The sequence below is a fragment of the Brassica napus genome, chromosome C3 (assembly GCF_020379485.1).
Source record: "Brassica napus cultivar Da-Ae chromosome C3, Da-Ae, whole genome shotgun sequence".
Lineage (NCBI taxonomy): Eukaryota > Viridiplantae > Streptophyta > Magnoliopsida > Brassicales > Brassicaceae > Brassica > Brassica napus.
Window position 1 is genome coordinate 73,869,341 of NC_063446.1, and position 25,145 is coordinate 73,894,485.

General features: G+C 37.9%; 6 protein-coding genes across 8 annotated transcripts; 1 reads left to right on the forward strand and 5 right to left on the reverse strand.

The window, feature by feature from the left end:
• The first annotated feature begins 1,285 nt into the window (after positions 1-1,285).
• On the forward strand, positions 1,286-3,577 carry LOC106360358 (2-oxoisovalerate dehydrogenase subunit beta 1, mitochondrial). Its single transcript, XM_013799940.3, has 12 exons — positions 1,286-1,596; positions 1,772-1,883; positions 1,974-2,009; positions 2,092-2,151; positions 2,229-2,286; positions 2,351-2,538; positions 2,620-2,688; positions 2,756-2,842; positions 2,918-3,013; positions 3,089-3,166; positions 3,237-3,323; positions 3,402-3,577. The coding sequence occupies exons 1-12, from the start codon at positions 1,430-1,432 to the stop codon at positions 3,435-3,437; spliced, it is 1,074 nt and encodes a 357-aa protein (XP_013655394.2). The 5' UTR covers positions 1,286-1,429; the 3' UTR covers positions 3,438-3,577.
• An 89-nt stretch (positions 3,578-3,666) lies between these two features.
• On the reverse strand, positions 3,667-5,887 carry LOC106360359 (TATA-box-binding protein 2). Its single transcript, XM_013799942.3, has 10 exons — positions 5,639-5,887; positions 5,297-5,376; positions 5,119-5,206; positions 4,904-4,975; positions 4,780-4,830; positions 4,594-4,638; positions 4,402-4,494; positions 4,223-4,324; positions 4,065-4,145; positions 3,667-3,980 (listed from the first exon to the last, which is right to left on the reverse strand). Exons 2-9 carry the CDS (start codon positions 5,371-5,373, stop codon positions 4,071-4,073), a joined length of 603 nt encoding a protein of 200 aa, XP_013655396.2. The 5' UTR covers positions 5,374-5,376; positions 5,639-5,887; the 3' UTR covers positions 3,667-3,980; positions 4,065-4,070.
• Positions 5,888-6,698: 811 nt separating this feature from the next.
• Positions 6,699-8,365, reverse strand: LOC106360360 (E3 ubiquitin-protein ligase SIRP1-like). The gene is made up of 2 exons (XM_048751486.1): positions 8,121-8,365; positions 6,699-7,854 (listed from the first exon to the last, which is right to left on the reverse strand). Exon 2 carries the CDS (start codon positions 7,833-7,835, stop codon positions 6,906-6,908), a length of 930 nt encoding a protein of 309 aa, XP_048607443.1. The 5' UTR covers positions 7,836-7,854; positions 8,121-8,365; the 3' UTR covers positions 6,699-6,905.
• Positions 8,366-8,864: 499 nt separating this feature from the next.
• On the reverse strand, positions 8,865-10,930 carry LOC106360361. Of its 2 annotated transcripts, none has more exons than XM_013799946.3 (5): positions 10,506-10,930; positions 10,232-10,425; positions 9,830-10,166; positions 9,399-9,494; positions 8,865-9,290 (listed from the first exon to the last, which is right to left on the reverse strand). In XM_013799946.3, the coding sequence occupies exons 1-5, from the start codon at positions 10,599-10,601 to the stop codon at positions 9,240-9,242; spliced, it is 774 nt and encodes a 257-aa protein (XP_013655400.2). In that variant the 5' UTR covers positions 10,602-10,930; the 3' UTR covers positions 8,865-9,239. The 2 variants fall into 2 exon arrangements, with proteins under 2 accessions (XP_013655400.2, XP_013655399.2); XM_013799945.3 differs by having other exon boundaries at positions 9,821-10,166; positions 10,506-10,914.
• Positions 10,931-11,353: 423 nt separating this feature from the next.
• On the reverse strand, positions 11,354-13,448 carry LOC106360363 (DNA-dependent metalloprotease WSS1-like). The gene is made up of 4 exons (XM_013799948.3): positions 13,007-13,448; positions 12,697-12,892; positions 11,832-12,425; positions 11,354-11,743 (listed from the first exon to the last, which is right to left on the reverse strand). Exons 1-4 carry the CDS (start codon positions 13,168-13,170, stop codon positions 11,552-11,554), a joined length of 1,146 nt encoding a protein of 381 aa, XP_013655402.1. The 5' UTR covers positions 13,171-13,448; the 3' UTR covers positions 11,354-11,551.
• A 203-nt stretch (positions 13,449-13,651) lies between these two features.
• LOC106360366 (nuclear pore complex protein NUP214) lies at positions 13,652-22,206 on the reverse strand. Of its 2 annotated transcripts, none has more exons than XM_013799950.3 (18): positions 21,876-22,206; positions 21,616-21,812; positions 21,037-21,205; positions 20,807-20,953; positions 20,366-20,487; positions 20,171-20,283; positions 19,570-19,709; positions 19,319-19,484; positions 18,270-19,233; positions 17,951-18,103; positions 17,736-17,793; positions 17,077-17,210; positions 16,865-16,989; positions 16,409-16,751; positions 16,117-16,300; positions 15,603-16,004; positions 13,988-15,499; positions 13,652-13,909 (listed from the first exon to the last, which is right to left on the reverse strand). In XM_013799950.3, the coding sequence occupies exons 1-18, from the start codon at positions 22,063-22,065 to the stop codon at positions 13,785-13,787; spliced, it is 5,244 nt and encodes a 1,747-aa protein (XP_013655404.2). In that variant the 5' UTR covers positions 22,066-22,206; the 3' UTR covers positions 13,652-13,784. The 2 variants fall into 2 exon arrangements, with proteins under 2 accessions (XP_013655404.2, XP_048607442.1); XM_048751485.1 differs by having other exon boundaries at positions 13,988-15,505; positions 21,876-22,205.
• Positions 22,207-25,145: the final 2,939 nt, after the last annotated feature.

Sequence of the window (25,145 nt, forward strand, 5' to 3'; positions counted from 1 at the left end):
GGCTCTTTAATAACTAATGGTGATTAATGAAAATCAATGTTTAAAATACAAGAGTTAGATGCATTGCTGAGAACTAAGCATGAACGTTCGACTATCCGTTAGGATTTGGATTGGGTATTTCAGATTTCGATTCTAATTTGTAACACATCGTAGGTCTCATTATATTAGATTTGTAAGAATGAGTCGGGTTCAGATAAAATATTTATATATCGTTCGGATTCGGATTATATCATATCGGTTTGGATAACCCGAAGTATAATATAAAATTTAAAAGCAACACATATGAAATATATACTTAATTGGGTATCTAAGGTACTTATTTAAATTTTAAATTTTTATTTTTATATATTATATCAAAATAAATATGAAATTGAATATTTGAAGTACATATATATGTTTCAAATACATATATTGCATACTAATTTGGAATTCGTTCGAGTTTGGTTAATAACTCTTCGGATTCAAATATGTTTTGTAACATTATAGACGATCTCCATTCGATTATTTTTTACATTTCAGACCGAGTACAAATCGATATTTTTTGTTCGGATTCGGTTTAGATTTTCCGGGTTACGGATTTTATGCCCATACCTAGTCAGAAGTGTCAACTAAACAAACTATTTGAGATCTAAGCGAGGTTTAGACATAAAAAAACTATCAATTTTATATATTATTAAATATATATATATATTTTTATGATTCTGATATTCAGAGTCTCAAGAGGATCCGACTAGTGCCAATGTCCACCGGAACTTAGCCGGGAGCCCGCCGAGGCATCCAGAAGCGCTGGTGAACACTCCATATAAATCCCACCAGTGACCACACGTTAGCAGACTTTTCCGTATTAGATCCAAATGTCCTTCAAGATAATCATCTCCCAGTGGTACTCGAACCCATGACCACTAACACATGGTTATTATTAAATATTTTTGTATTATATTTAGTTATAAAATTACTTCAATGAGCTATTAAATCAGATATATATATAAAGTTAGATAAATGTGTGGATTTGAAAATTTAAACTAATTTGTAATGTAATTAATTTAGATTATTTTTAATTAATTTAGAATTGTTTAATCCAATTTGAGTAGAATTAAAGAATTGTTCCGCTGTAATGACCGATTTGCTACTCAAATTAAAAAGTGTGTCAGTTGCAACTCGAAGATATCGATTTACGTGTCGGATCCTACGTGGCATATGTATCGTCTTCCTCAATAACTCCGTGAGATTAACTTTGAAAAATTTTGATCAAAAAAAAATAACTTTGAAAAATCTGTTAACTTTCATCTTAAAGGACAAACCTTTTTTTGATCTTATCTCTCTCTCTCTCACGAAGTGGTTGAGACTGTTGCCATAAATAAATAAAAGCTCTCTCTCTCTCAGATTGATTGTTTGGTGGGTTCGACGAAAGCTTTCATCTTTTGCAAAAATGGCGTCTCTTTTAGGCAGATTCTGCCGGAAACTAGTTGTTCCGGGCTCAGCTCACGGATCACGGATGACTTCCACGACGGCGTGTGGTTCAGAAACCGTGAAGTCGTTGAATCTATACTCAGCTATCAACCAAGCTCTTCACATCGCCTTGGAAACCGATCCTCGGTAAGAGCTTCTTCTTCTTCCTTTAGCTTTAAGTGTTTGAGATAGCAAAAGCCTGTTTCTTGAAGTTTCTGGTTTCTCATTTACTTGTTGTCTAAACCATTTTGAGTTCTTTGTCTTTAAGACATCAGACTGATCTTGTTTTGGACTTTTGGAACTCTCTTTTTTTTGTGGGAAGCTCTTATGTATTTGGGGAAGATGTTGGCTTTGGTGGAGTCTTTCGCTGCACAACAGGATTAGCTGAACGCTTCGGGAAGAACCGTGTCTTCAACACTCCTCTTTGTGAGCAAGTAATGTATCTTTTAATCCTTTGACCTGCTGCTTCATGTGTTTCTCTAGTCTTTATTGTTCTTGATGAGCCATTCATATAAAACTTTCAGGGCATTGTTGGATTTGGTATTGGTCTAGCAGCGATGGTGAGTTCTTTCTTGTCTGCTTTTTATTTCTGTTTCTGCCAATCTGTTGTTTTAACAGCTATGAATGTTTGATCTTTGACAGGGAAACCGAGCAGTTGTAGAAATTCAATTTGCAGACTATATTTATCCTGCTTTTGATCAGGTGAAGTGTTCCCCAACTTTCAACCAAGAATCTGATTTTTCTACTGCTGAGTTTCTGATAGAATTTGTGATTCACAGATCGTTAATGAAGCTGCAAAGTTCAGATACCGAAGTGGTAACCAGTTCAACTGTGGAGGTATAAACCTTGTCTTTGACCTGACATCCGTATCTCTTTTACTCATTATGGTCTCTCATCATAGGACTTACGATAAGAGCACCGTATGGGGCGGTTGGTCATGGTGGACATTACCATTCACAATCACCTGAGGCTTTCTTCTGCCATGTCCCTGGTATTAAGGTTGTTATCCCTCGGAGTCCACGAGAAGCCAAGGGGCTGTTGTTGTCCTCTATCCGTGATCCAAATCCTGTTGTCTTCTTTGAACCAAAGGTACTTCTCTTTCTCTCTTACACCACAAATCAGCTTCTCTTCTCGAGTGTAAATCTTGAGAAGCTTTGTTCTTCTTTTCAGTGGCTGTATCGTCAAGCAGTAGAAGAAGTTCCAGAGCATGACTATATGATACCTTTATCACAGGCCGAGGTATAATAATATGTTTACTTATCAAAAGTGTTTCTTTTAGACTGACAAAAGATGGGGTTGTTGTCAGGTTATTAGAGAAGGCAGTGACATAACACTTGTTGGATGGGGAGCTCAGCTTACCGTTATGGAACAAGCTTGTCTGGACGCAGAAAAGGTTTTAAATTATATCTTTCAACTCGAAGATAATTGGTTAGCAGTTAGTAACATGGGTCTTGAATTAATAATGCAGGAAGGAATATCATGTGAACTGATAGATCTCAAGACTCTGTTGCCTTGGGACAAAGAAACAGTTGAGGCCTCGGTTAAAAAGACTGGCAGGCTTCTTGTAAGTTTCAAGCAAGTCTCCGTTTTTGTGTTTGTGTGGTTGTTCTTATAGATTGCTTTGGTTTTGGGGTTGCAGATAAGTCATGAAGCTCCAATCACAGGAGGTTTTGGAGCAGAGATCTCTGCAACAATCCTCGAACGTTGCTTCTTGAAGGTATAACGGCTTTAAGGTTTAATTCATCTACAAGAGATCAACTCTTATAAGTGGTTTGTTTCGTCTGCAGTTAGAAGCTCCAGTAAGCAGAGTTTGTGGTCTGGACACACCATTCCCTCTTGTGTTTGAGCCATTCTACATGCCCACCAAGAACAAGGCAAGTTCCTCTTCCTCATTATCTTCCCCATCCAAAAACACACATTTTCTAATTCATGGGTTTTCACGTTTGTTGTAGATATTGAATGCAATCAAGTCGACTGTCAATTACTAGCCATTCAATCTGTTTCTTCAGAAAACTTGAAGAACTATAGTTTGTTGTTTTACATTATGTATTATGTAGCTATTTTATGTGGTACCCATATTATATGAAAAACTGATAAGCAATAAAATTCCTAAGAGCATCTGAAGCCACATATAGTCGCCTAAATCCACTAAGAGTCATCCAAAATCGTTAAACTGATCTATTATACTCCAAACATTTCAGAAACTAAAGCTGCAAATAGGCCTAAAGGAGTTTATTGAGTCTTATTAGACATGGTTAGTAGACAAGTTCTAAGTTACTCTTTAACAATCTGGGTACTGCTCACTAAAACAAACATTACATGAAACACAATACTTGAAAGAAACTTGGAACAAAAAGAGAAAGAAAGAGATATTGGAATCTCTATTCTGTATATACAAATTCTGGTTTTCAATCTGAATCAAACCAAGTCCTTTGTTGAAGGAAATTAACCTCACCAAGCGCTTGCCACCACCGGGATCTCTAGTTCAGGGCAATCCAAACATGTTTTCTTTGATTTTTGATGTATAGGCTCTGCTTGTACAAAAAAGATCTATAATCAAACCACTTGTGGTTGATTCAAGAGCTATGAAAAAAAAAAGAATGTTGGAAACTTACATACTATCATTGCTGGATTTTCCTGAACTCTGTAAGAACTGGGTAGATATTCTCAAAGGCCGTGTAAGTCTCTTCTCTCATCTGATAAGTGTAACCACAGGATTGCATCAGATGACCCCAAGTATGTAATTATTCCGAGAGAAATTAAGATTATTTACCTTGGCTCCAGTTATAACAATCTTCCCTGAGACAAAAATAAGCAGCACAATCTTTGGTTGTTTCATCCTATATATCAGTCCTGGGAACAGTTCAGGCTCGTACTGGAGAGAGAGATATGCGAACCGTCAGACCAATTATCTCCATCTAATGCTATACAACTCTTGAGGTGATCACTTACACTTGAGAAAGCACTGTGAGAGTATGCAAGACCTTCAAGCCTAATGGGGAATTTGACATCACAAGATCCTACAATGTTCTGAATCTTGAAATCCTGCATATCGTAAACAGAAAATTTCATTACTAGACTGTATAACAAAACGAATGGAACAATATATAGTGTATGTTGTATCAGAGATAGATCATTAAGTACCTTGAACTTTGCAGGAAAGCCAAGCTTTTGAACAATCCGAGCGTACTGAACAAAAAAAAAAGAAAAAAAGAGTTCTTTAACATAGTAGAAAACAAAACACCTACTGCAATTACATCAAGTTTATGACTTACAGTGTTCCTAGAATACGAAAAGAAAATCAGACTATTGAGAGAGGAGCTGGTGTACCTTTCTCGCAGCCAGCTTTGAAAAATGTTCACTCTTAGCTCCGGTACACACCTAACAGTAGACAACATGTTAAAACAAGAACATGGTAGATCAAGAAATGGTATAAAGCCAATATATAACATACCATTTTCCCAGAAGCAAAGATCAACGCTGTAGTCTTTGGCTCTCTTATCCTCATGATTACTGCAGCAAAACGCTGGAACAAGACACACAAGGCAGATTAAACTATATTCAAAATACAAAACACAATTAGTTTTAACTGAGAAAAAAAAAACACATTTAAATACAGAGCTGTAGAAAGACTAATAATGACTACTACAACAAGAAACGAATGCGAACCTTGGGGTTATATTCAGCGTTACGAGCCTGCAAAGCTATGGATTTGAGATCAAGCTTGCAGTCTAAGTTCACTGTCGAGACAATGTTTCTGAAACAAACAAAAAAAAGTCAGTACACAAAACACAAACTCAAGAATCTATAAAAGGGTGTTATATAGACAAGAGAGGAGAGGACTCACTGAAGAGTTGGAATAATCCCTGAAGGATGCTTCATAAGGTCAACTGGTTGACTCCCTTCCACTCCTTGTTCAGCCATTCTCTAACACAACACAAATCGCAAACGCACAACCAAAATCAGCTAGATCTCGACACAGACAGCGTAATTGAAACTCGTGAGAATCTACAAACATCCACGAGGCAGATAATAGTTGTTTCACAATCAGACATAGACAGCTTTTGCTGAAAGCTATGAAACTAATCGAGAGAATCTGAGATCCAATTCTAAACAGCTACGAGGAAACTGAAACCAGATCCGAGTGATTGAACCCATTAGAAACAGAGGGTAAGAATCAAAATCAGACCTTTCGTTAGTTTGCAGATCTAGGGTTTCGTAACCCCTCAAATGATTTGAAAAGGAGAAGGCTGTATATATATATATACACAAAGAAGAGAGAATTAGAGAGGGAAAGGGAGATTTTGTAATTTGTAAAATGGGATGATTTATAAAGGAAGAGACTCGTTTTCTATATCGCTCCCTCTCTCACTGCCTTCTCTTTGGGGATGAGGTTTTGTTCTGAAAGGTTGCGTTTTAGATCTGAGGTGCCTTAAGACATCTTTATGGGTTTATATACTTTCCCAAACTACCCCTCAATCTTTTTGTCGGGTGAGGGTAGTTCAGGGAAAACATGTTGAGTAATCTAATTTTACTGTCTTTGCTGTGATTGCTGGTGAACGACCACTCTTTGTCTGCCACGTATGATACTACAAGATATAGTCTAATTAGATTTAGATGTATACAAACCGAGAATTAAAGTGATTTGTATTAAACTTACTGAACTTTTGATTTTAAATTAACAGTGTATTTTATAAGATTTATTGTGCTTTAAATGTGTGTTTGATGTAGTTTTTTGATTTAAAATATATAATTTGTTAGATGAAAAATTTAAAGTATTTAAATCAATACCACAATAATTTTAAAATTCAACCAAATTCCTTCTAAACTCATTAAAAATAAATCATTTTCACTGGTCCACTAAGTGATTTTATATCCAATATTTTCTATAGTAAAAATTTCAACTCAATTTGAGATGTTACTGATTATTTTGCATTCTCTTTAAAAAAAACAAGTGGACTTTAAAACCCATGTTCCAAGCTTGTTGCACCTGCCACCAAATAGATGGCCACATTAGTAGCTTCAATCGTTAAATCATATGGCCAGTTCTTTTACTTGTGCTAAAGCATTGAGTTATAACTTCGATCACTCTTAAGTTCAAGACGATCACAGCGAGTAAGAAAGTGATCAAATATAAAGCTTAATAGATTCATATAATCTCTTGCTTTATTTGCGGTAAAAAGACTAATCAGAGAGAGGTAGTGTAATATATAAGTTCTTCAAGCGCGTAGACAAGGAGATCTATCTAATGAAGTGTTATAAGTAAACCAACCATAAAGTTTGGGGACTAAACACACTCATAGATTTTTGTTTACCAAAGGGTGGTAGCTAGAGAGCATTCAACCAAATCTGGGAAGCTTATGTACAGACAATAAAAGCAAAACAGGTTAAGTGGGTTACATGACCATATCAAAAGCTTTCGTTATCTCAGGAAACATGTTTTTTTTTTCTTTTCTTCAGTGCGTACCACTCGATGGATTGCTGCTGTCTTGGGATGACGAGAACAAGCTGCTAAGCAGCCACGGGATTGAGAGTTCAACCCCATCATCACCATCATCATCGCTCTCTTCTTCCTCCTCGTCCTCAGGGTGGTGACTTCCATCGCTATTCTCACTTCCTTGTCTGCTTGCAAAGGAAGAAGACTCACTTCCACCACCGTCACCATTTGGTTGTGTTCTTTCAGTCTCCGTCTTAGTCTCATCCGAAGGTAACTCGTACCTACAAACCGGACACGAACTATGAAGCTCAAGCCACGGGAGCAAGCAGTCACCGTGAAACTTGTGCTCACAAGGCATCTCTTTTGCTTCCACCCCAATCTCAAAATCATCCAAACAAACCGAACACTGCAGAGCACCCTCTTGGATTTTGACAGTGGCCAAAGCCTCAACGGCTTCTTTTTGAGCAGGAGGAGTTCCGTATCTGTTGGGATCGTTATCTGTTAAACGCTGAAGCAGGGCTTCGAAGCCAGGACCGATGAAATACTCGCTCAAAGAACCACCAGAGACAACGATCAAGCTTCCAGCTCTCTCTCTGTCACCATCAAGCAAATGCATAACGGAAACGGGACGTCTTCCCCTTCTCCTCCTGAGAATCTCTTGGAGCTGAGAATCCACATCGTTCTCTGTCTCTGCCTCGCTGTTTTGAGTATCTTCATCAGCACTCTGGTTCCTTGCGCGGAGGGAAGGATCATTCACGAGTTGCATCAAGATGGGAGCCCAGAGAGAATTTGAATTTGGAGAGTGTTCTTGTTCTTCCTCCTCTTCCTCAGCCATCTCTTCAACGAATCCACCAGCACAAAAGGGGCATTTGATCTCAGCTTCCATTAATGGATCCACAGTTCGAGAACACATGTGGCACCAGTATGCAACTGCCGCTTCTTCTTCCATGGTTTGGTTGGTTCCTCCTCTTCATAATAGCCAAAACAAACACTCAGCTTTAACCAAACGATTTCACAAAATAGTGAATCTAATCCAAGTCTAGAACAAGTCTCGACCATTTTTTTTCAAACTCACAGATGATTGATTGTAAATAGTAAACGAAGTTATGATTCAACACTAGTTCAAAGCAAGTGAAGCAGAATCTGTGTGGCAATGAGTCCAACGGAGAGTAAAGCATAAAACTTTGGAACAAATCAGGCGAGAGAGCAGCAATAAATGAAAGAAAGTAAGCACCTTTTTCTTTAAAGAACCCTTCGAATCTTCTTCGTCAAGAGCAGAAAGCGTAGGAATCTCTGATTTTTAAAGCTAAAACCGAAAGAAAAGGGCTTAGGTTTTGTTGGGATTGAAAATCTATAGAGGAGGACGATGATAGATTCCAGATCCTTCTTCTTGGGCTTGTCTTGTCTTGTCTTGTGTGGGTGACTGATTTAATCAGAGTGGACTTTTCCATTAATTTAATTTAATTTAATTAGATCAGATGACTTTTCATAGAAAGATGGTTTATTTTATTGGCTTCAATCCGCTCGACTTTCTCGTGGGCTTTATTTTATTTTCGATATAGTTATTGTAGATGGGCTTACACGTTTTTTATATTATCGAGAGCATTACACTTGGCTCTACGGTGCGAACTCGGATGGGCACAAGAAGACTTCAGTGTTCTTTTATTTTCACATGTTCCAATAAGTTTTAGTGTTTGTTGTAGAAACTCAAACAATGGGTGGTTCTAGTTTCAAGTCGGAGAGCAAACTCCATTTATGAAAACTCGACAAAAGTTTCCAAACAGGATTCAAAACCATGTCTATAAACCTGATCTCCCAACATTCTTTCATACCATCTCTGCAACATGCAACAACACAACCTTCTTCTTTACGCTCATGAGCGACCCACCAGACTCAAGCTGGTTTATCAATATTTTTGGAATCTCAAGATCATCTACTTTACGATTCGTATCAAACACACATGGACGAGACATCTCAATGTCAGAATCATCATACTCTCTATCCATTGCAACCAAAACTAATGCATCTCCATTTACACAAAAGAAAAAAACCCGGAAAAAAATCATATGATGCATCAAAGTACTTTCTGACTCTAATTCTAACCACAGACACCCCACCTCAATAAATATTTCCATACAACATAAATAATGAAAAAAAACAGGTAGGAACTGTGCTTACTTGTCTCCAACATATAGAGTCTCATCTTCTGGGAGGTGGTATATAATCTTCTCGTCCTTTATAATAACTTGAAGATTATTTAGTGTCTCCGAATCCTCTAACCTCAGCTAATGCGAAGCAGGCACATCTTTGTTTAGATGATAAAATAGCACCACCGTTCTTGAATGGAGTTTGCTCATAACGAAGAAGAAGACATACCCTCCTGTTGCTTCAACCCTTTCTCTTCCTACAAAGAAATAAAACGTGAACCGTCTTATTATACTGTGATATACGAGAGAAGTAAAGGCAAGAGAAACAAAACGTAGAAAAATGTTGAATCAATGGAGAGACTAACATCAACTGCATGCAATGATCTGGATCCGGGAGACTTAATCCGGGAGGCTTCTGCAGCAGATGGTGATCCATTGTACTCAGCTGAATAATGATTCACCTACAAAAGGATGAAAAAAATTGGATTGATTGAGCGACTTCTTCAATGCTTTGTCAGCTGAAACTTGCCATTATTTATTACTATATCCTAAGTTATCATTACTAAGCAGTCTTGTTCTTTGCACCCACCATAGAAGAACAAGAAAAATCATATAGTTTCATTAACCCAGACTCAGTCTCATTATATTGCAATGCATCCACTAGTGCTAAAATAGTTCAAAAACAATAATCAAGAAACTGTTTCTACATGGATGTCTTGATAAAAGTAATCAGGCATCAAAGGCGGTAAGATTGACTAAAAAGAGAGTAGATAAACAAGAGTCTCACCTGTGTTACCTTTGGTGAAGTCATATTGGATTGGGCCTCCTCTTCAAAAAGAGAGGTGTAGTAGGCAGGGTCGTAGATAGAACCACCCAAGATCTCTTCAGCAGCACCTGAACACCGCCTGTCTATAGCAGGAGTCGGTGGATTCAAGAAGCTGTTCCGCAAATCAGAATCCGTTTCACGGGGAAGCGAAGAAGAAGAAGTGTCGACAACAGAAGCCCCCAGCCTGTAAATCTGAAACCACAAGAGAGATGAAGATAGCCTCACAAAGAAGCCAATCATCTCCATGGCCATGGTCAGCCTCACTGAGAATATGTACAAGGCTCCATACGTCTCCACCGATATGCTCCTGCAATAAAAATCGAATGTTAAACTGTCAAAGGTTAGTTAAGATTGATTCGAAAGAGGGATTACCAAATCTCTTGGGTGAAGAGGATGAACCAAGAGATATCGAGGAGAAGAGCGCAGAAGAGGAGAAGGGCGTAGGTGCGGCCGAGGCTTTGGCTGTTGCTTTCGATTGCAACAAGCGCGAACAACGCAATCGCTAAGTTGATCAGTAAGACGCCGTTGTATAATGCTCCTAGTGATCCAATTAGGGCGCAACCAATCTGGAAAAAAAACAATCACGAATCGATGAACCCTAGACTCTCGATTCGAAGAGAGAGAGAGAGAGAGGGAGGGGTGAGACCTGGATGTAAATGAGGAAGACGGCGAGAGATTGTAGCTTAACGTAGTCGCGAAGCCAAGGCTGTATTCGATCTCGCAGAGAACCACAAAGCATCATCAATCAATCACGCACCTTCATAAATAATAGATCCCCACGAAGCTTCCTATGTCGAAATGTTGAGGCGAGATCAACGGACGGAGAGAGGAGGGCGAAGAAGAAGAAGAAGAAGAATCGACGGTGGAGAATTTTCGTGAGGGCTTGCGTTGGCGGGATCACATCGAATCGAAGAAGATCAAAACAGGTGAAAATATATCCTCCCAGGAGATTAAAATTTTCTTCAAAGTGAAAATAAAATAAAAATCAAGAGACACTGGAATAACGCTGTTGTTTCTTCCTTTCTTCCCCACTAGGCCCACTCCTTTTTTCTCCTTTCTCACTTTGTTTATTATAAACTCTCCTGATTCAATATCACTTTTTTAATTTACCAACATGGGATCATTGATCAGATGATAAAATTATATGTTATGCTGTTAGAAAAAACAATAAAGACATTAGCCATTATCAAAGGCATGAGCCACGTGAGAGTTCAGTCTAGCATGGGTCCGCCGCTGACATACCTTTTATTTAAAAAGAAAGAGTACACAAACACACGATCATTATATGGATAAACATACTAACTCGATAGAGCTAGTAGACACATGTTTATATCTAAGCATGAGGACTTGGCTTGCAACATAGTTATTTTTCTCATTTTCTCATCTGTGTGAAGAGCTCCGATGGCTTTCCTGCTCCTCCCATGTTCCCACCAAAGCCTCTGAGAACCCACCTGTCTTTGCTCATCTATTTTCGTTTTGTGTTTTGCTGCCAAATATAAATATATATATATATATATATATATATATTCTTTGTACCAAGTGAAGTTAAAAAGTTCTAATCCTACAACAACCTAACGCAGCCACACAAAAATAAATTGGGAATCGGTTTATGTTGTCATCGCTCGTTGCTAAAAAAAGAATTATGGCCAAGACAGGACTTTTAGTCCTTGTACAACACAGTAGGAACTTCCCTCAAGTGCCGACATTAGGAGCACGAGTCGACAATGGTTGTCCATACGAGTATCTCCATTGACCACAAGCCTCGCATTTCTCCAGCTTCACCTCGTTTTCAAGCGTGCAGAACTTGCAAGACCAGACTTTGTGCTTCATCTCCTTTTCCTTTGGCTTTGCCGCAGAGCATAGCTCGCATATTGGAGCCAACAACTGCTCCAAGAACACAGCACAGAAAATGGATTAACAGCATGAAGTTTCAATTCTAAAAACAATCTCAATATTTACAAGACTCACTTACCGGGTTCAATAAGGTGCATTCTGCACACTCCCACATAGCAGTATCTTCTCTGCCTTGGTTTGCATTGTAACCAGTCGATGATGAAGACGAAGGACCTTGATCACCAGCTGGGTTGCAACTTCTTTTAGTACATCTACTACTTTCAGAGGCTTCTTCCTCTGTTAAATCAATGACATCTGATCCCCAGGAAGATGGAGGGCCTGATGAATTGGTAGCATTTGAGCAGCTACTGCTTCTTTTCGCTGACCTTACAGAAAGGGGTTCCGTACATGCGTGACTATCATTCTCTTGGTCTTCTAAAGCCTCTGCGGATTGGGAACCACACCAGAGGTCATCAAGGAAACGCCTTTCTGCGGCCATTGCAGCAGCCTGGATGGGGCTAAGATGTGACATAATGCTGCTGTCACCACCAAGACGTTGAGGTCCTGAGGGTAAGAGATTACCCGCACGCACTCTTTTCTCTGCTGCTGTAGCTGCCGTTGCGCGAAGAGAAGAGAGGGGAGGCTGACGAGAAAAGCCACCCAAACGCTTGCCAGGAACATCAAATCCTTGGCCTGTCCCCGTGATACCCTTTGACATCAACTCCTCACATTCCTGGCACAAAACAAACACATGGACAATTAGTAGTGCAGCAGCAAGTAACAAGTAGCCAAAATCTAAAGTCATTTTACTTTCAGAAAAGGCATATGACTATCCCCTATATAAGAATCACAATTCCACCAATTAGATTTTATCTAAAATAAGGTACAGTGATGCAGCTAAACATGAGCTTAGAACAATGATAATATTCAACAAAGAGAACATCCTACCATTACAAAAAGAAAAAAAAAACATCAAACATCAGATTAAGCAAAGGAAAGAGGACCTTTCGAAGTTCATCCCAAAGTTTGTAGAAAGAAGCGTTGTGAGGGCCATGGGCGTTGTGGCAAAGCTCGTGGAGCATAGTGTCAAGAACTTGGTGATATGATAAGAAGTCTGCATCGTGGTTTACCCTCCGAAGCCTCAATTTGACGTGAACGCCTCTATTAACATTCACCCCCAAAAGCCTTGGATTTGTCGGGCTGAAATCAACAATAGCATTAATAAACCCTAAATCCCAAAAATACGTGAATGAATAATTATTCTATCGAGATGATGATGAGAAGCATCATCGCCTTTCTTTTTCTAAATTTTACCAGAACTCAGAGAGAAGCTTGACACGCCATTTGCGTCGAGTCATGATAGGCTGAACCTGATTCGCCACTTTCTCCAGAATCTTCCTCGCTTCTTCTTCCCTCGCTTTCTTCTTCAACGCTTTAATCTCCCACACCTTATTATTGTTCAATTCCCCCAAATTCATCCCCACAAATTCTTCTGGGGACAAAACCTAAGATTCGATTAAAAATTCTGAACTTGTCGGAATCGGAGACCCTCAAAAGCGATTTAAAATGCGGCTCTTCTGGATATCTCTATTTCATCTCTTTAACCCAAAATTAAATTAAATTATAACCAAGGGGACACACTGGAATAGATGTTTCCTGGAATAACGCCTCTCTCTCTCTCTCTGCTCCTTCCCACTCCTTCATTTTTCCCTTAGTTTGTTTACACAACTCCCCCAATTCAAAATCATTTTATCGTTTTTGCAACATGTGATATATTCTTCTTATATGTATATCAGTTCTAGATATCTATGTTTATGATGTTATAAAGAAGCCACAAAATCGGTTTTCACAATGATGAAAAAGCGCACTTGTATGTAGGCTATTAGCCGATGATCAAAGGCATGAGCCACGTGGGAGTTTAGTCCAGCATGGGTCCGCTGACATAACTAAGAAATTGAGTACACAAACAAACGTTTTCATTAATGTAGATAACATAAAAAACTCGACATAGCTACCAGATTAGATCTAAAGTGAATCAGAGACTTTGCTCGCATGCCATACTCATTTTAACATATACAATATATCTTTCGTCTCATTTTCTCATCTGTGTGAAGAGTTCCGATGGCTTTCCTCCTGCTCCTCCCGTGTTCCCACCAAACCCTGAGAACCCACCACCACCGCCTTGCCCTTGCCCAGCGAAACCCCCAAAACCACCACCTGTTGAAAAGACATACAATGGTCCACAGATGTAATAAGAGCATCACTGTGTATGTTTAAGATGCTATATGTATATACCTCCTGATGCTCCAGCAAAACCTCCACTATTAGGAGGAGCAAAGCTTCCAAACCCTCCCGAGCCTGAACCAACTCCACCAAATCCACCACCACCGGATCCTGGAGCAGCACCGCCGAAACCACCACTACCTGAGGCTAAGCCAGCGAATCCACCAGTTGGACTGGAAGAAGCACCTGCGAATCCCCTACCAGTTGAAGCCATGGCAGCAAAGCCACCAGTAGCACTGGAGCCAGCAGCTGCAAAACCACCAGATGCTGGTGCATTTGGGAGGCCGCTTCCTGGGCTAGAGCCACCAAATCCGGTAGGAGAACCAAACGTACCTCCTGGGAGACCAGCACCAATCTGCCTCGACTGCCCAAATGAACCCAGTACCGATCCTAGAGCTTGCTGTCCTACGCCAACCTGCGACGGTTGGCCAAATCCGCCCTGAGTGGGAGTTTGAGAAGGCGTTGTAGAAAACCCGCCAAAACCTGTCGGTTGAGATGGTTGAGGATTTTGAAAACTGAATGATGCAGGCCGGAATAGCTCGCCACTGGGGACTGTCATATTGAACGGATTACTTGTTGCTGTCGTAGCATTACCAAAGGAACCACCAAATGGATTTGATTTGGGAGCAGCCGGGTTTGGAGTTGACCCAAGCCCAAAACCTCCAAAACCAGTCATACTAAGTTCAGCCGCCGGGCTAGCCTCTGGAGCTTCTTCGTCCATTTCATCTTCCTGTGTATCTACAGTGTCTTTTTTCTCACCCAATGGACTTGCTGAAGTTGAAAAGGATGTAGGGAAAGAGACAGGTGTTGGCGATGGCTGTTGCGGCTGAGAACTACCAGGCCAACTGAATGAAGGAGGCGCCATACTTACAGGACTAGACTGTGTTGCGGATGAAAATCCAGAAAGGAACCCAGATGTACTGACAGGGGTTGTTACTGTAGTCTCTGAGGTCGAAATTTCACTTTTCACCGGCAGCAGCTCAGTCTGTGATGTTGTTGCCTTTGCTACAGGCTCTGCAGTACTTCCCGTACTTAGAATTGAGGAACTTTGAGTCTCTAGTTTTTTAGGTTCCGAGACTGGCTCTGCAGTGGACACAGCAGACGACGGGGTAGAAACTTGAGAAAACTTAAACGCGCCAGGAGCGGTAGAAGTAATAGGGGGAGTTAAAGATGAAGAGGTTGATGAAAACAAACGATTGCTGTCTGTTGGGGAACTGGTTGCAGAGACCAGACTAGTTGACACTTGTGATGCTGTCGAAGATGGAAAAACCGAAGATTGGCCTGTTGAAGATGAGACAATTTCAGGGGACGATGGAGACGAAGCTGGTAACTTAAAAGAGAAACCAGCTGTAGGGCCAGGTGATGGAGAAGGTGTTGACGTAGCTGCTTGATTGAGATCTAAACTGGCACTGGTCAACGATTTACCAAATGGAGCACTGATCCCTGTAGCTGAAACTGTAGATGTCGGCGCAACTGAAAGTGTTTGTGGGAGTGATGCTAAGCTGATGGGAATAGATGTTGGAACTGAAACTGACAATAACAGTGTCATTGACCAGATATTAAAGTTATGATAGTTGAATATTATGTTAATCAAACGAAATAGACAGAGGACAAAGAATATATGTACCTGAATCTTTCGGAGAGGATGGCAATGAACGTGATGACGGTGTAGGTACGGTGGAAACGGAAGCAAGAGACGTGCTGGACAAAGGTGAAGATGAAGCTGATACAATTGCAGCAGGAAAAGTTAATCTGTTTCCAGGCATACTGCTATTGGTATTGAAACCAAACTGTGATTGCACAGGTGCACCAGTAGGCTGCTGCTGCACACTTCCAGCAGATCTATCAGGAAACATATTTGCCTTGCCTTCAGAAAATTTAAATCCTCCAGCCTTCTTTTCTGTCTGTTCAAATACAGTCGGTGTTGGAGAGAGGTTAAAGGGGCTGTTAGATTGTGGCATAGCTGGCGTTGATTTGAACGGGGTTGATTGAGCTTCAGATGTGTTTTGTTGGAATGATTTCATTATTCCTGCACATAGTGATAACATAGTCAAATCAGAGAAGCGATAACGCATACAAATGAAACACAAGAACATTATTCAAGATCAAATTAATGCACTACACATTAAATCTAAGCTCACCCTTATTCGAGGAGACTACAGGTGATGCATGATCCTTCAGGCGAAGCAGTGATTGCTCTTGTGTATTAACCTTAGGCCGTAATCTCTCACTCGACAAAATCTGTTGGTTCGTACCCGTCTTCTGTTGCTCCTGCAGAAGCATCCTTTTGACAGTTGTTTTCGGAGGCTCAAAAGCAGCCCAGTTCTGCAAAACAGGTCATAAAGTAGAGCAAACCGTGAGGTACACCGTAAATTAGAAAGTGCATATATTTATTTCATCTAGTACTGAATCAAAGGTTTCTCCCACAATTACCCTGTCTAATGATTCTCTCCTTCTCCTGGCAGTTTCAGGGTCAGAACTTTTCGTACCAGATGACTGGCGTTGTTTTGACTGTGCATTTATACTTGCAGGAATCGAAGAGAGTAATAGGTTTTTAGCTGACGATGCATTGTTGGCTTTTACAGCATCTGGCGAGTTGAATGAAGCATCATAAGGGATCCCGATTGTCTCAAACAACTCCTGCTTCACATTCTTTTTGACAGGTGAATCAATTTTCAAAAAGGTCATTTGTTTTGAGAGACAGTCAGAGAGTTGCTCAGCAGCTGCCAATTGGGAACTCATTGTGTTGTGAAGGCTATGAAGGGATTGCACACGTCTGCAGAAATAATCAACCCAATTTCTCAGTGGTGGAAAGGGGAGATTATGGTCAACTTAAACAATTTCTTGCGATGTTTTATTTAAATAAAAGTTCACAACCACAAAATATACCTTGAAGGAGCAGACCTATTTGGCACACCTCTTCCGGCCAGAGGAAGTCCTCCATCGTCTTGGTAGCGATCCAGTTCAAGCCGATTAAAATATCTCTCTAGTTCAATCAGTTGATGAGTCAAATCCTGAATGAGAAAAGTAGAATATAAATTACAAAACGAGCTTAAAGCAGTAATAGACAGATGAGTGAGATATAGCAACCCATAAACAACCTTGTTTAGTTTCACAATATGCTGCCGTTTGGCTTCAAGCTCAGGATTCAACCTCCGGCGGTTCCAAAGTTGCCAATACTGGTCATCAGAAGTTTGCTTATACATGCCTTCCATGTATGTCTTCTTTGCCAAAACTGAAATCCCCACATGAAGGAATAATAAGACAAACAAAATAACAACCTGATGATTTGCAGCCTAGATTGCAGTAAAAGATATGAAACTGTGGTAAATATATCCAGAGACCAAGGAAAAAGAAAACTGTAGCATAGGGACTTCCAGAGCAAATATGAAAAAATGCAAAACCCACATTCATAGCGCAAGCTTATGCTAATATCATCCTAGAACTTCACGCTATTTCACACCATCACATCCAAATATCAGATGTGAGAATACTGTACTTATTCCCACGTATCCCAGTACAAGGATAGATACCTATATAAAAGTGGGTTAATCTATCCGGATTTTTACCCATCTTCTCAACATCTTGATTTAAGTTGAGATTTAAAGTCTAGAGAGATGTGACGGGATAAAAGTTAAACTTGCCTCTTTCGGCAATCCTTTCTAGGTATTACTGGTAGCGCTTAGAAGAAAACAAAACAAATCTACCTGCTAACAATACTTTCGTGCTACATACTGGGATGATAAAATAAATAGATCACCTTGAATTGTTTTGTCCAGAAGATGTTGGATCTCTCCTTGCTGCTCGTGAGTTATGCTCTGAAGACCACCAAATTAAATTAGTTAATAATAAACAGAGAAAGGACCAGGATCAATGACAGTATTTGTATACTTGATGAGGCTGGTTTGGTCAAATATCAAACGAGGTGCAAGTTAAGACGAAGCAATAATCAAATACATGAACTTTTAAATGCACCTTGCACGTTTGGCACTTGCCAGCAAGAATTTCAAGTCCTTGCTCCAATTCTTCAATATGACCTGTAAGTAATGAGGTGCAAGAATCCTTGAAACCACCTGGTCCTTCAATGGACTGTAAAAGGGCATCCATTTCTCTGGCCATCTCATTTATCTGGCACAAGAAAGAAATAAAGAGGTACGTCAATGATATAACTTCAGTAAGATAAATACTAGAGCACAGCATGAATGTGAAAGCATAAGAGTTCGGAATACTCTTTCCTAACATACATAATAACATGAATAAGATCTTACAGAAAAGAATAGTGAGAAAAGTTTACATTACTGGGTTGCTTTGACATGGCATGCTCAAGTCTCAGAGGTCCAGCATTGAGCGGAGTTTTGTGCTGCTGATGATTAGAGGACTTTTCGAAGGAAGATTTCACTTGTAGTGACAGCTGAGAGGCACGGATAGACGGTAGGGGATCGATTTTTTCTACCCCTTCATCAGCGTCCTGACTTTGGCCTAGCGGAGGAGTTAGAATGCTCAACGCTGATGCTCTAGTAGTCTCAATAGCTTGTACAGGCTTCTCTCTGATGCACGTAGGAGGATTCACATAACCAGTTCCAGTCTGTTCAGGTTGCTTTTGCTGAGTATTTTTCACTGATGGAAACAGACCGGAGCCAAAACTTGGAGGTGAGACGCCTTTCCCACTTGACCATAGCTGCGCTGGTGTATTTTGTGGTGGCGTAACAATAGCGTTCTGCGGGCCGGAAAATGCAAATAAGCCTGGTGTACTCTTTGACGCAAAACTGGTCTGAAAATTCATAGAGTTAGACTGCTCCGTTATATCTTTCTGAGGTTTATCAGGAACAGGGAAGATATGACCGAGTCCTGCAAAAATCTTGGTTTCAAATCCTACGGACGAAGGAGGTTGTACAGAACTTGTTCCGAACTGCCGAGGAATTATGCTTTGTTGACCATCTGCGGCTTGTAATAATTTTCCAGCATAGGGTTCTTGTTTCACGTTGTTGTCCCCAGACACTGAACTTTTTACAGACTCAGTTTCCTTCTTAGAAATTTCTTCCTTTTGGAACCTTTGTTCGGTAGGCAACAGAGAAACTGAATTCTCTGAGTTGAGGTGTTTCTGTTCATTTTGTACCGAAAAATTAAATTTTCGTTGTTGTTCAGACTCTTCCGAAGATTGTCCAGGAAGATCATCTCCAACTGAAGGGGCATAAGCATCTTCTATATCAGAAGAAGAAGCCAAATCAACGTCAGATGAATCTGGGAGTCCTGAAACACTGTAGAGTAACACAGTTTTAATGTCTCCTGTAATGTTATCATGGACAATGAGAAACTTATAACCATATGAGAGATAAAGCCTACCTAGCAACATTATACATGACCAGCTTTCCTTCCAAAGTGAGGCATGCGAGAACACAAAATGGAGGGAGTTCTTTCAGTTCATCACCTCCGGAACGGACATTAACGGTCCCCTCAACAGAAACCATATCGACACAGAGTCCCATGATCATGTTGTCGTCTCCATTTTCTGGAAAAAAAGAATGACATTCTTATATCAAACGCGTAACAGTACGAAAAAGCACAAATACAATACAGCGATCTAGACTGCATACCTTGGAGCCCAATCCTTGGCAAAAAGGTCTCTCGGTCAATATCAACAACGGAAACTGCACTTTCATCATCACCAGGTGACCAATTAAGCAAAACAATATGCTCATCTATGCTCTTCCTGTTTGCTGTGATCGCCAGTTTGCTGTATGAAAATAAAGAGAAGTTAGCAATAATATACAATCTTCAACCCTTGAAAATAGTGGTAAGTTACTTTGTCCATGTTTCTTATTGTGATAAGAGGAAATTTCAGGAATAACTAGACTAACTTTATTACGTTACCGGACGAAAATGGTAAATTATCACAAGAACTTGTATAGTATTGAGTAAATGAGCTCAAATCCACTTCTAGAAAATGGTAGAAGCGTGTATCAAGTATCACAGTTAGTTCAATTTGAAAAAACACTATCATTCGTGAACCTTCTTGGTAATTTACAGCTTTCCAATTTGGTTACGTATGGAAAGAAAAAAAAATCTTAAGACCCTATGTTTCATCTAGAGTGCGAAAGATTAACATATGACTTGCAGAGGGCAGGAAAATTCCAATAATTATGAGAAGGTAAAGGAAAACAAAATAAAAAGAGAGGCAAAGTTAGCATAAAATACCATTGGTCTACGTAGCTAAAGAGTAAATGAGGTCCAACACCAACCGGAACAAGATCATCCATTGAACATGGAAACAAATCAGAGAATGATAAAGCAACCAGATTAGACGAACCCTGAAAAGAAGAAGCTCAAAAAATCACAAACCAGATAAATATATATGTAGTTTCATTCCATCTCAAGTAATTGGTTACTCACATCAGTAATCTTCCCGTCTGGACTCCTGATAACCTGAACGAGGTAATTTTCTTCCATGCCATCAATCAGCTGAAAGCATCCGAGCAGAATACAGTTCTGGCGTACCCATTTGATAGAATCAACTGTTACAGAGAATTGTTGGTAAACAGTCAGTCATTGAGAGGGTTTGAATTCAGAGCCATCTATGAAACCTTTTCAATGGTAGTGTGCAAAGAATGAGGGAAATTTCAACACCATCACAAGAACAATAAGGACGTAACCATGATTTAGATAGGAGATACCAATAAACAAGAACTTCCAACAGGATCATATTGTATGCATAGGAGTAGAGTACGACTCAGTCGATAAGAAAACACCTCATATACCATACAACAACTATGCCAATTGAACAAAAACGGAAAATACTGATAGGAAATAAGAAGACCAAAACGTGCAACATACCTTTCACAACACAGTTTTCATCAGAATCACCAATCCATGAGTCAAATGATAGTGCTATGCAACGCTTCTCGTTAAACTTTGACGACAAAATACGCAGGCTATTATCTTGAGCCACAGCAATATAGCTCCCTTTTGAACTCCATTCAACTGAAAAGATGTATAAACTCCATAACTACCAATAACATTGTTAATTGTGTTTCCAAAGGAGAAACTAAAGAAACGAAACAAACCGGCGTCAACACCATCCATAACATGTTTAGGGGGTGCACTATCAGATCCATGAAAGAGCTTCCCATTGCTTGAAAGAACAAGATAAGAATGTTTATCTTTCCTTGTCCACCGAAAATCCTTAACAAAGCCTGACTCATCAGGTGAATAAGAAAAAGAAGGCTTTGCATCCTGCATAAAAGGAGATATAAAGTGAGTAAACTGTCAAATCACCACAGATTCTAAATCCTAGCAAATGGCCATTATAGACAAAACTATCCAAATTGTGTGCTACTTCTAGTTCATACAGAACCGGTATAATATTAATCAGACAGGGATTCTAACTAAGCATTAGCATGTAGAATGAAGTAGAAGTTAGATTAAGGAAAACCCCACATGAGCAAGAGGTGATAGGCATACACTATGCCACAAGACTAAAAGGCTTCAAGAGCCCTTTTAGTTGTGTTCCCAAGAAAAAATTAACAGCATTAATCAAAAAATGATTAAAACTAAGCATTAGCATGAAGTTAGATTAAGGAAGAACCAACCATGAACAAGAGGCAGACAAAGACTAAAAGGCTTCAAAGAGCCATCATATATACCTTGTTAAGAAGTGAATCCACAGAGAAGAAGTGAATCTCATCATCGACAGAGGCCGCGAGAATCGAATCATCAGCTGAGAGCGACAATATACGAACGTCCCCTACAGGAACATCCACAAGAGCTATCTCCTGGACACAAACCCTACTACTGTTCTTGGAAGCAGCAATCACATCCTTGGTCCTTCCCACAAGAAACCCTAATTTCAACACAAAATAACGGTCAGAGCTGTAACATCGTCGCGGATTTGTGAATTACTAACCGGAGGAATGTGCGATGAAAACTAAGCCGCGGCGTTCGGAGATAGCGAGGGGCTGCGACGGAGGGTTTTCGAGATCGTACTGAGCGTCTTCTTCCTTGATAGAGAGAGGTTCGCCGATTCTGTCGAAGTAGTAATCGGTAGAGCCGACGCGATCTCCTTCCACCTCTTCTGCTATCTCAAATTTTCCCATCAAGATCCTCAAGCTGTTTGCGGCTGCTTCAGTGGTTTGAAACCCAGGGCTCGTAGGAGAATCTGATTACCGCCGGTGATTATTGGTGGTCCGGTGAGTCGATGGTAGTTTCAGGGTTTCTCTACTTATATTAGGCCGGGTCGCGTTATCTCCACGGGCCTTATCTGACAGTTAGCAAAACGTAGTCGTTTTAATCATCTGTGTGAAATTAATCCGACGGATAAATTCTGCCCACTAAACTCGAACAAAAAAATGCCAAAATAATCTCCAAGCCCAAACAAGTCCCATTTAACCACCGTACTAGCTTAAGACTCGCGCCTTACGCAGAATAAACATTATATATATTATATGTTTCTAACATACTATGAAATAATAAATATATATTGATTAATTAAAAAGTCAGCAACTATCACTTATATAATTAAATTGGTGTGAACATATAAATAAATTTTATTAATCCAAAATATTTTTTTCTATTTGATATGGTATATAATTAAATTTAAATGATAGTAATATATATATAGTATATTTTAATATTAATATTTATTAAATGATGCTTTTTGCTCATATTTTTTTTTACTATTTGTATTTGTTATAGCAAAAAAATTAAATTACTGATAACAAAATTTTCACTGTAGGATTAATAGTTTAAGTAATTTATAATATTTTTAAAAATTAAGTTGTCAATATTTTTTCAAATTTTTTTATCAAAAAAAAATTGTTCAAATTAAATGTCAAAATTAAGATATTTATGTATTTTTATATGGTCATATAATTTAATTTTAAATGATATATATATATATATATATATTATTTTTAATACTTATTAAATGAGACTTTCAACTTATATGATTTTTTAATTATTTGTATCATGTCATAATAAAAATTTTAAACCAAGGATCATAAAATTTGAATGTGGAACTTTTAACAGTTTTAATAATTAATAATCATTTCTAAAAATTCAAAATATAACATATAAAGAAAAAATTTAATTTTTTATTAAATGGTTACTATGGTTGTTTAATTTATTTTAATAGTTTAAAATTAAAAAAATATAATATAAGACACACTTATTTTTATCAAATCTTAATTATTCAAAATCATTAATTGTCATATACTCCCTCTGTTTTTAAAAGATACATATTCTAGACTTTTCACATATATTAAGAAAACTCATTAAATTTGCATTGTTTTTTGTGAATAACAATTTTTCATAATTTTTAGCCAATAGAAATTCAATAAACACCATTAATTTTTTTGAAACTTATAATTTTTCATAAAATCATACATTGAAAAAGTAAAAAATGTATCTTTTTGAAACAAATTCTTTTTCCAGAACATACATCTTTTAGGAACGGAGGGAGTATATTTTAGATACATTTGGCAATTCCGTAATTTTATTTAAGGAAATAATGAAGCACATTAATAATGTATTTATGGTTAGTTTAATAAAAAACTTATTATATATTTAGACGGACCAACATATTTTTCTAAGGATTCTAAGAATTATTCTAGTGATGACACGTGGCTACAAAAAATGTTGTAATGCTTCTCAAATAATATATAGGGGATGATTACTATGGTTGTTTAATTTATTTTAATAGTTTAAAATTAAACAAATATAATATAAGACACACTTATTTTTATCAAATCTTTATTATTCAAATTAATTAATTATCATATATACTTTAGCTACATTAGGTAATTCCATAATTTTATTTAAGGAAATAATGATGCAATGTATTTATGGTTAGTTTAATAAAAAACTTATTATATATTTAGATGAACCAACATATTTCTTTAAGGATTCTAAGAATCATTCTAGTGATGACACGTAGTTACAAAAAGTGTTGTAATGCTTCTCAAATAATATATAGAAGATTTAAATTACTAACTATTTGTATTTAAATTAACTATTCAATCAAACACAAATAAATCACACATTCCCATTGACCAAGTCATTTTAGATTTGTTGAAAGTTAACTGTGAATATTTTACGGTTAATTTTTTTGACGGGTCTAAAATAGCTTGGTCAACAAAAAATATATATTTTTATTGGTTTCGGTTTTAAAGTATACTTTACCTAATTTTAAATTTTATATGTATAATATTTTAATGATTATGATAAACAAATTAGCTTTTGATCTTATGTAGTAGTTTTATCTTAACTAGTGATATTATCCCGTGCGAAGCACATACCAATTTTTGTTTGCATTTTAAATGGTCTTTTTCTTATAAAATTATAATCATGTTGTTTCATTTTTAATTAAAATTAAACCTTCTATTAATCACACACACCGGTTGTTGACAAAAAAAAGTTGGAACCATTAAAAGAATTATTATGATTTTTTAGAAAGAGGAATATACATAATTTTTATAGAAAATATATTTACGAAAATGTAGAAATGTAGTTAAAAATATTATAGTTGATCTACTCAGCTTTATTCTTATGTAAATAAGTCTTCTTTGAAATAAAAAAATATTATTATATTTGATATAGTGAAAAATAAAACAATGAAAATAAACATATAAATACACTCGAATATGCTTCTATCTATTCTATTAAAAGAGAATCACTCTGAAAAAATCTACTTATACAAGGTTGTTAGACCTTTTCACTAGACTATTAATATTTCTGTCTTATCTTAAATTTATACTAACAATATATTACCATATATTTCTTTAACAATGATTTAATCAATTTAATAGGGGGCTTTTTGCAAAAGTGACTCAAAACTTGGAGTCAAACAGAAAACTAACCTTTTCTTTTGACTCCTTTTTTTTTTGAGATTTTAACCCCACACCTGCACTTTATCTACGAAAATGCCATTAACATTTTTTTTTTTTTTTTTCGAAAATGGCTTCTTTACTGTCTCAACCTCATCTTCTTCAAGTATTTACAATACTGCCACTGCAATGAATAGTGGCAACAACCTTGTACGAACTGTTTGGAGCTTTTAATGCCCTTTAATGCACGTAAATCTCTTTACACTCTCTCTGTTTCAATTGTTATGAACTAAAAACAACATTTCTTTCACTTTCTCTCTATATTCATCCAAAAAACTCAAGCTTTTGATTCA

What these genes read in the sequence shown, in the direction of transcription:
- LOC106360358 (XM_013799940.3), top strand. Translation starts at nt 1,430, where the DNA reads ATGGCGTCTCTTTTAGGCAGATTCTGCCGGAAACTAGTTGTTCCGGGC. An exon ending in GCCTTGGAAACCGATCCTCG is followed by an intron (nt 1,597 to 1,771) that starts GTAAGAGCTTCT and finishes TTTTGTGGGAAG; the next exon opens with CTCTTATGTATTTGGGGAAG. An exon ending in ACATGCCCACCAAGAACAAG is followed by an intron (nt 3,324 to 3,401) that starts GCAAGTTCCTCT and finishes CGTTTGTTGTAG; the next exon opens with ATATTGAATGCAATCAAGTC.
- LOC106360359 (XM_013799942.3), bottom strand. Translation starts at nt 5,373, where the DNA reads ATGGCTGAACAAGGAGTGGAAGGGAGTCAACCAGTTGACCTTATGAAG. An exon ending in CTCACAGTGCTTTCTCAAGT is followed by an intron (nt 4,325 to 4,401) that starts GTAAGTGATCAC and finishes CTCTCTCTCCAG; the next exon opens with TACGAGCCTGAACTGTTCCC. An exon ending in TTGTTATAACTGGAGCCAAG is followed by an intron (nt 4,146 to 4,222) that starts GTAAATAATCTT and finishes TACACTTATCAG; the next exon opens with ATGAGAGAAGAGACTTACAC.
- LOC106360360 (XM_048751486.1), bottom strand. Translation starts at nt 7,835, where the DNA reads ATGGAAGAAGAAGCGGCAGTTGCATACTGGTGCCACATGTGTTCTCGA.
- LOC106360361 (XM_013799945.3), bottom strand. Translation starts at nt 10,601, where the DNA reads ATGATGCTTTGTGGTTCTCTGCGAGATCGAATACAGCCTTGGCTTCGC. An exon ending in TCTTCCTCATTTACATCCAG is followed by an intron (nt 10,426 to 10,505) that starts GTCTCACCCCTC and finishes TTTTTTTTCCAG; the next exon opens with ATTGGTTGCGCCCTAATTGG. An exon ending in CTTCACCAAAGGTAACACAG is followed by an intron (nt 9,495 to 9,820) that starts GTGAGACTCTTG and finishes ATCCTTTTGTAG; the next exon opens with GTGAATCATTATTCAGCTGA.
- LOC106360363 (XM_013799948.3), bottom strand. Translation starts at nt 13,170, where the DNA reads ATGAATTTGGGGGAATTGAACAATAATAAGGTGTGGGAGATTAAAGCG. An exon ending in AAGCTTCTCTCTGAGTTCTG is followed by an intron (nt 12,893 to 13,006) that starts GTAAAATTTAGA and finishes TGTTGATTTCAG; the next exon opens with CCCGACAAATCCAAGGCTTT. An exon ending in TTTGGGATGAACTTCGAAAG is followed by an intron (nt 12,426 to 12,696) that starts GTCCTCTTTCCT and finishes GTTTTGTGCCAG; the next exon opens with GAATGTGAGGAGTTGATGTC.
- LOC106360366 (XM_048751485.1), bottom strand. Translation starts at nt 22,065, where the DNA reads ATGGGAAAATTTGAGATAGCAGAAGAGGTGGAAGGAGATCGCGTCGGC. An exon ending in TCTGGACAAAACAATTCAAG is followed by an intron (nt 17,211 to 17,735) that starts GTGATCTATTTA and finishes TGGGGATTTCAG; the next exon opens with TTTTGGCAAAGAAGACATAC. An exon ending in AATAGGTCTGCTCCTTCAAG is followed by an intron (nt 16,752 to 16,864) that starts GTATATTTTGTG and finishes TTATTTCTGCAG; the next exon opens with ACGTGTGCAATCCCTTCATA.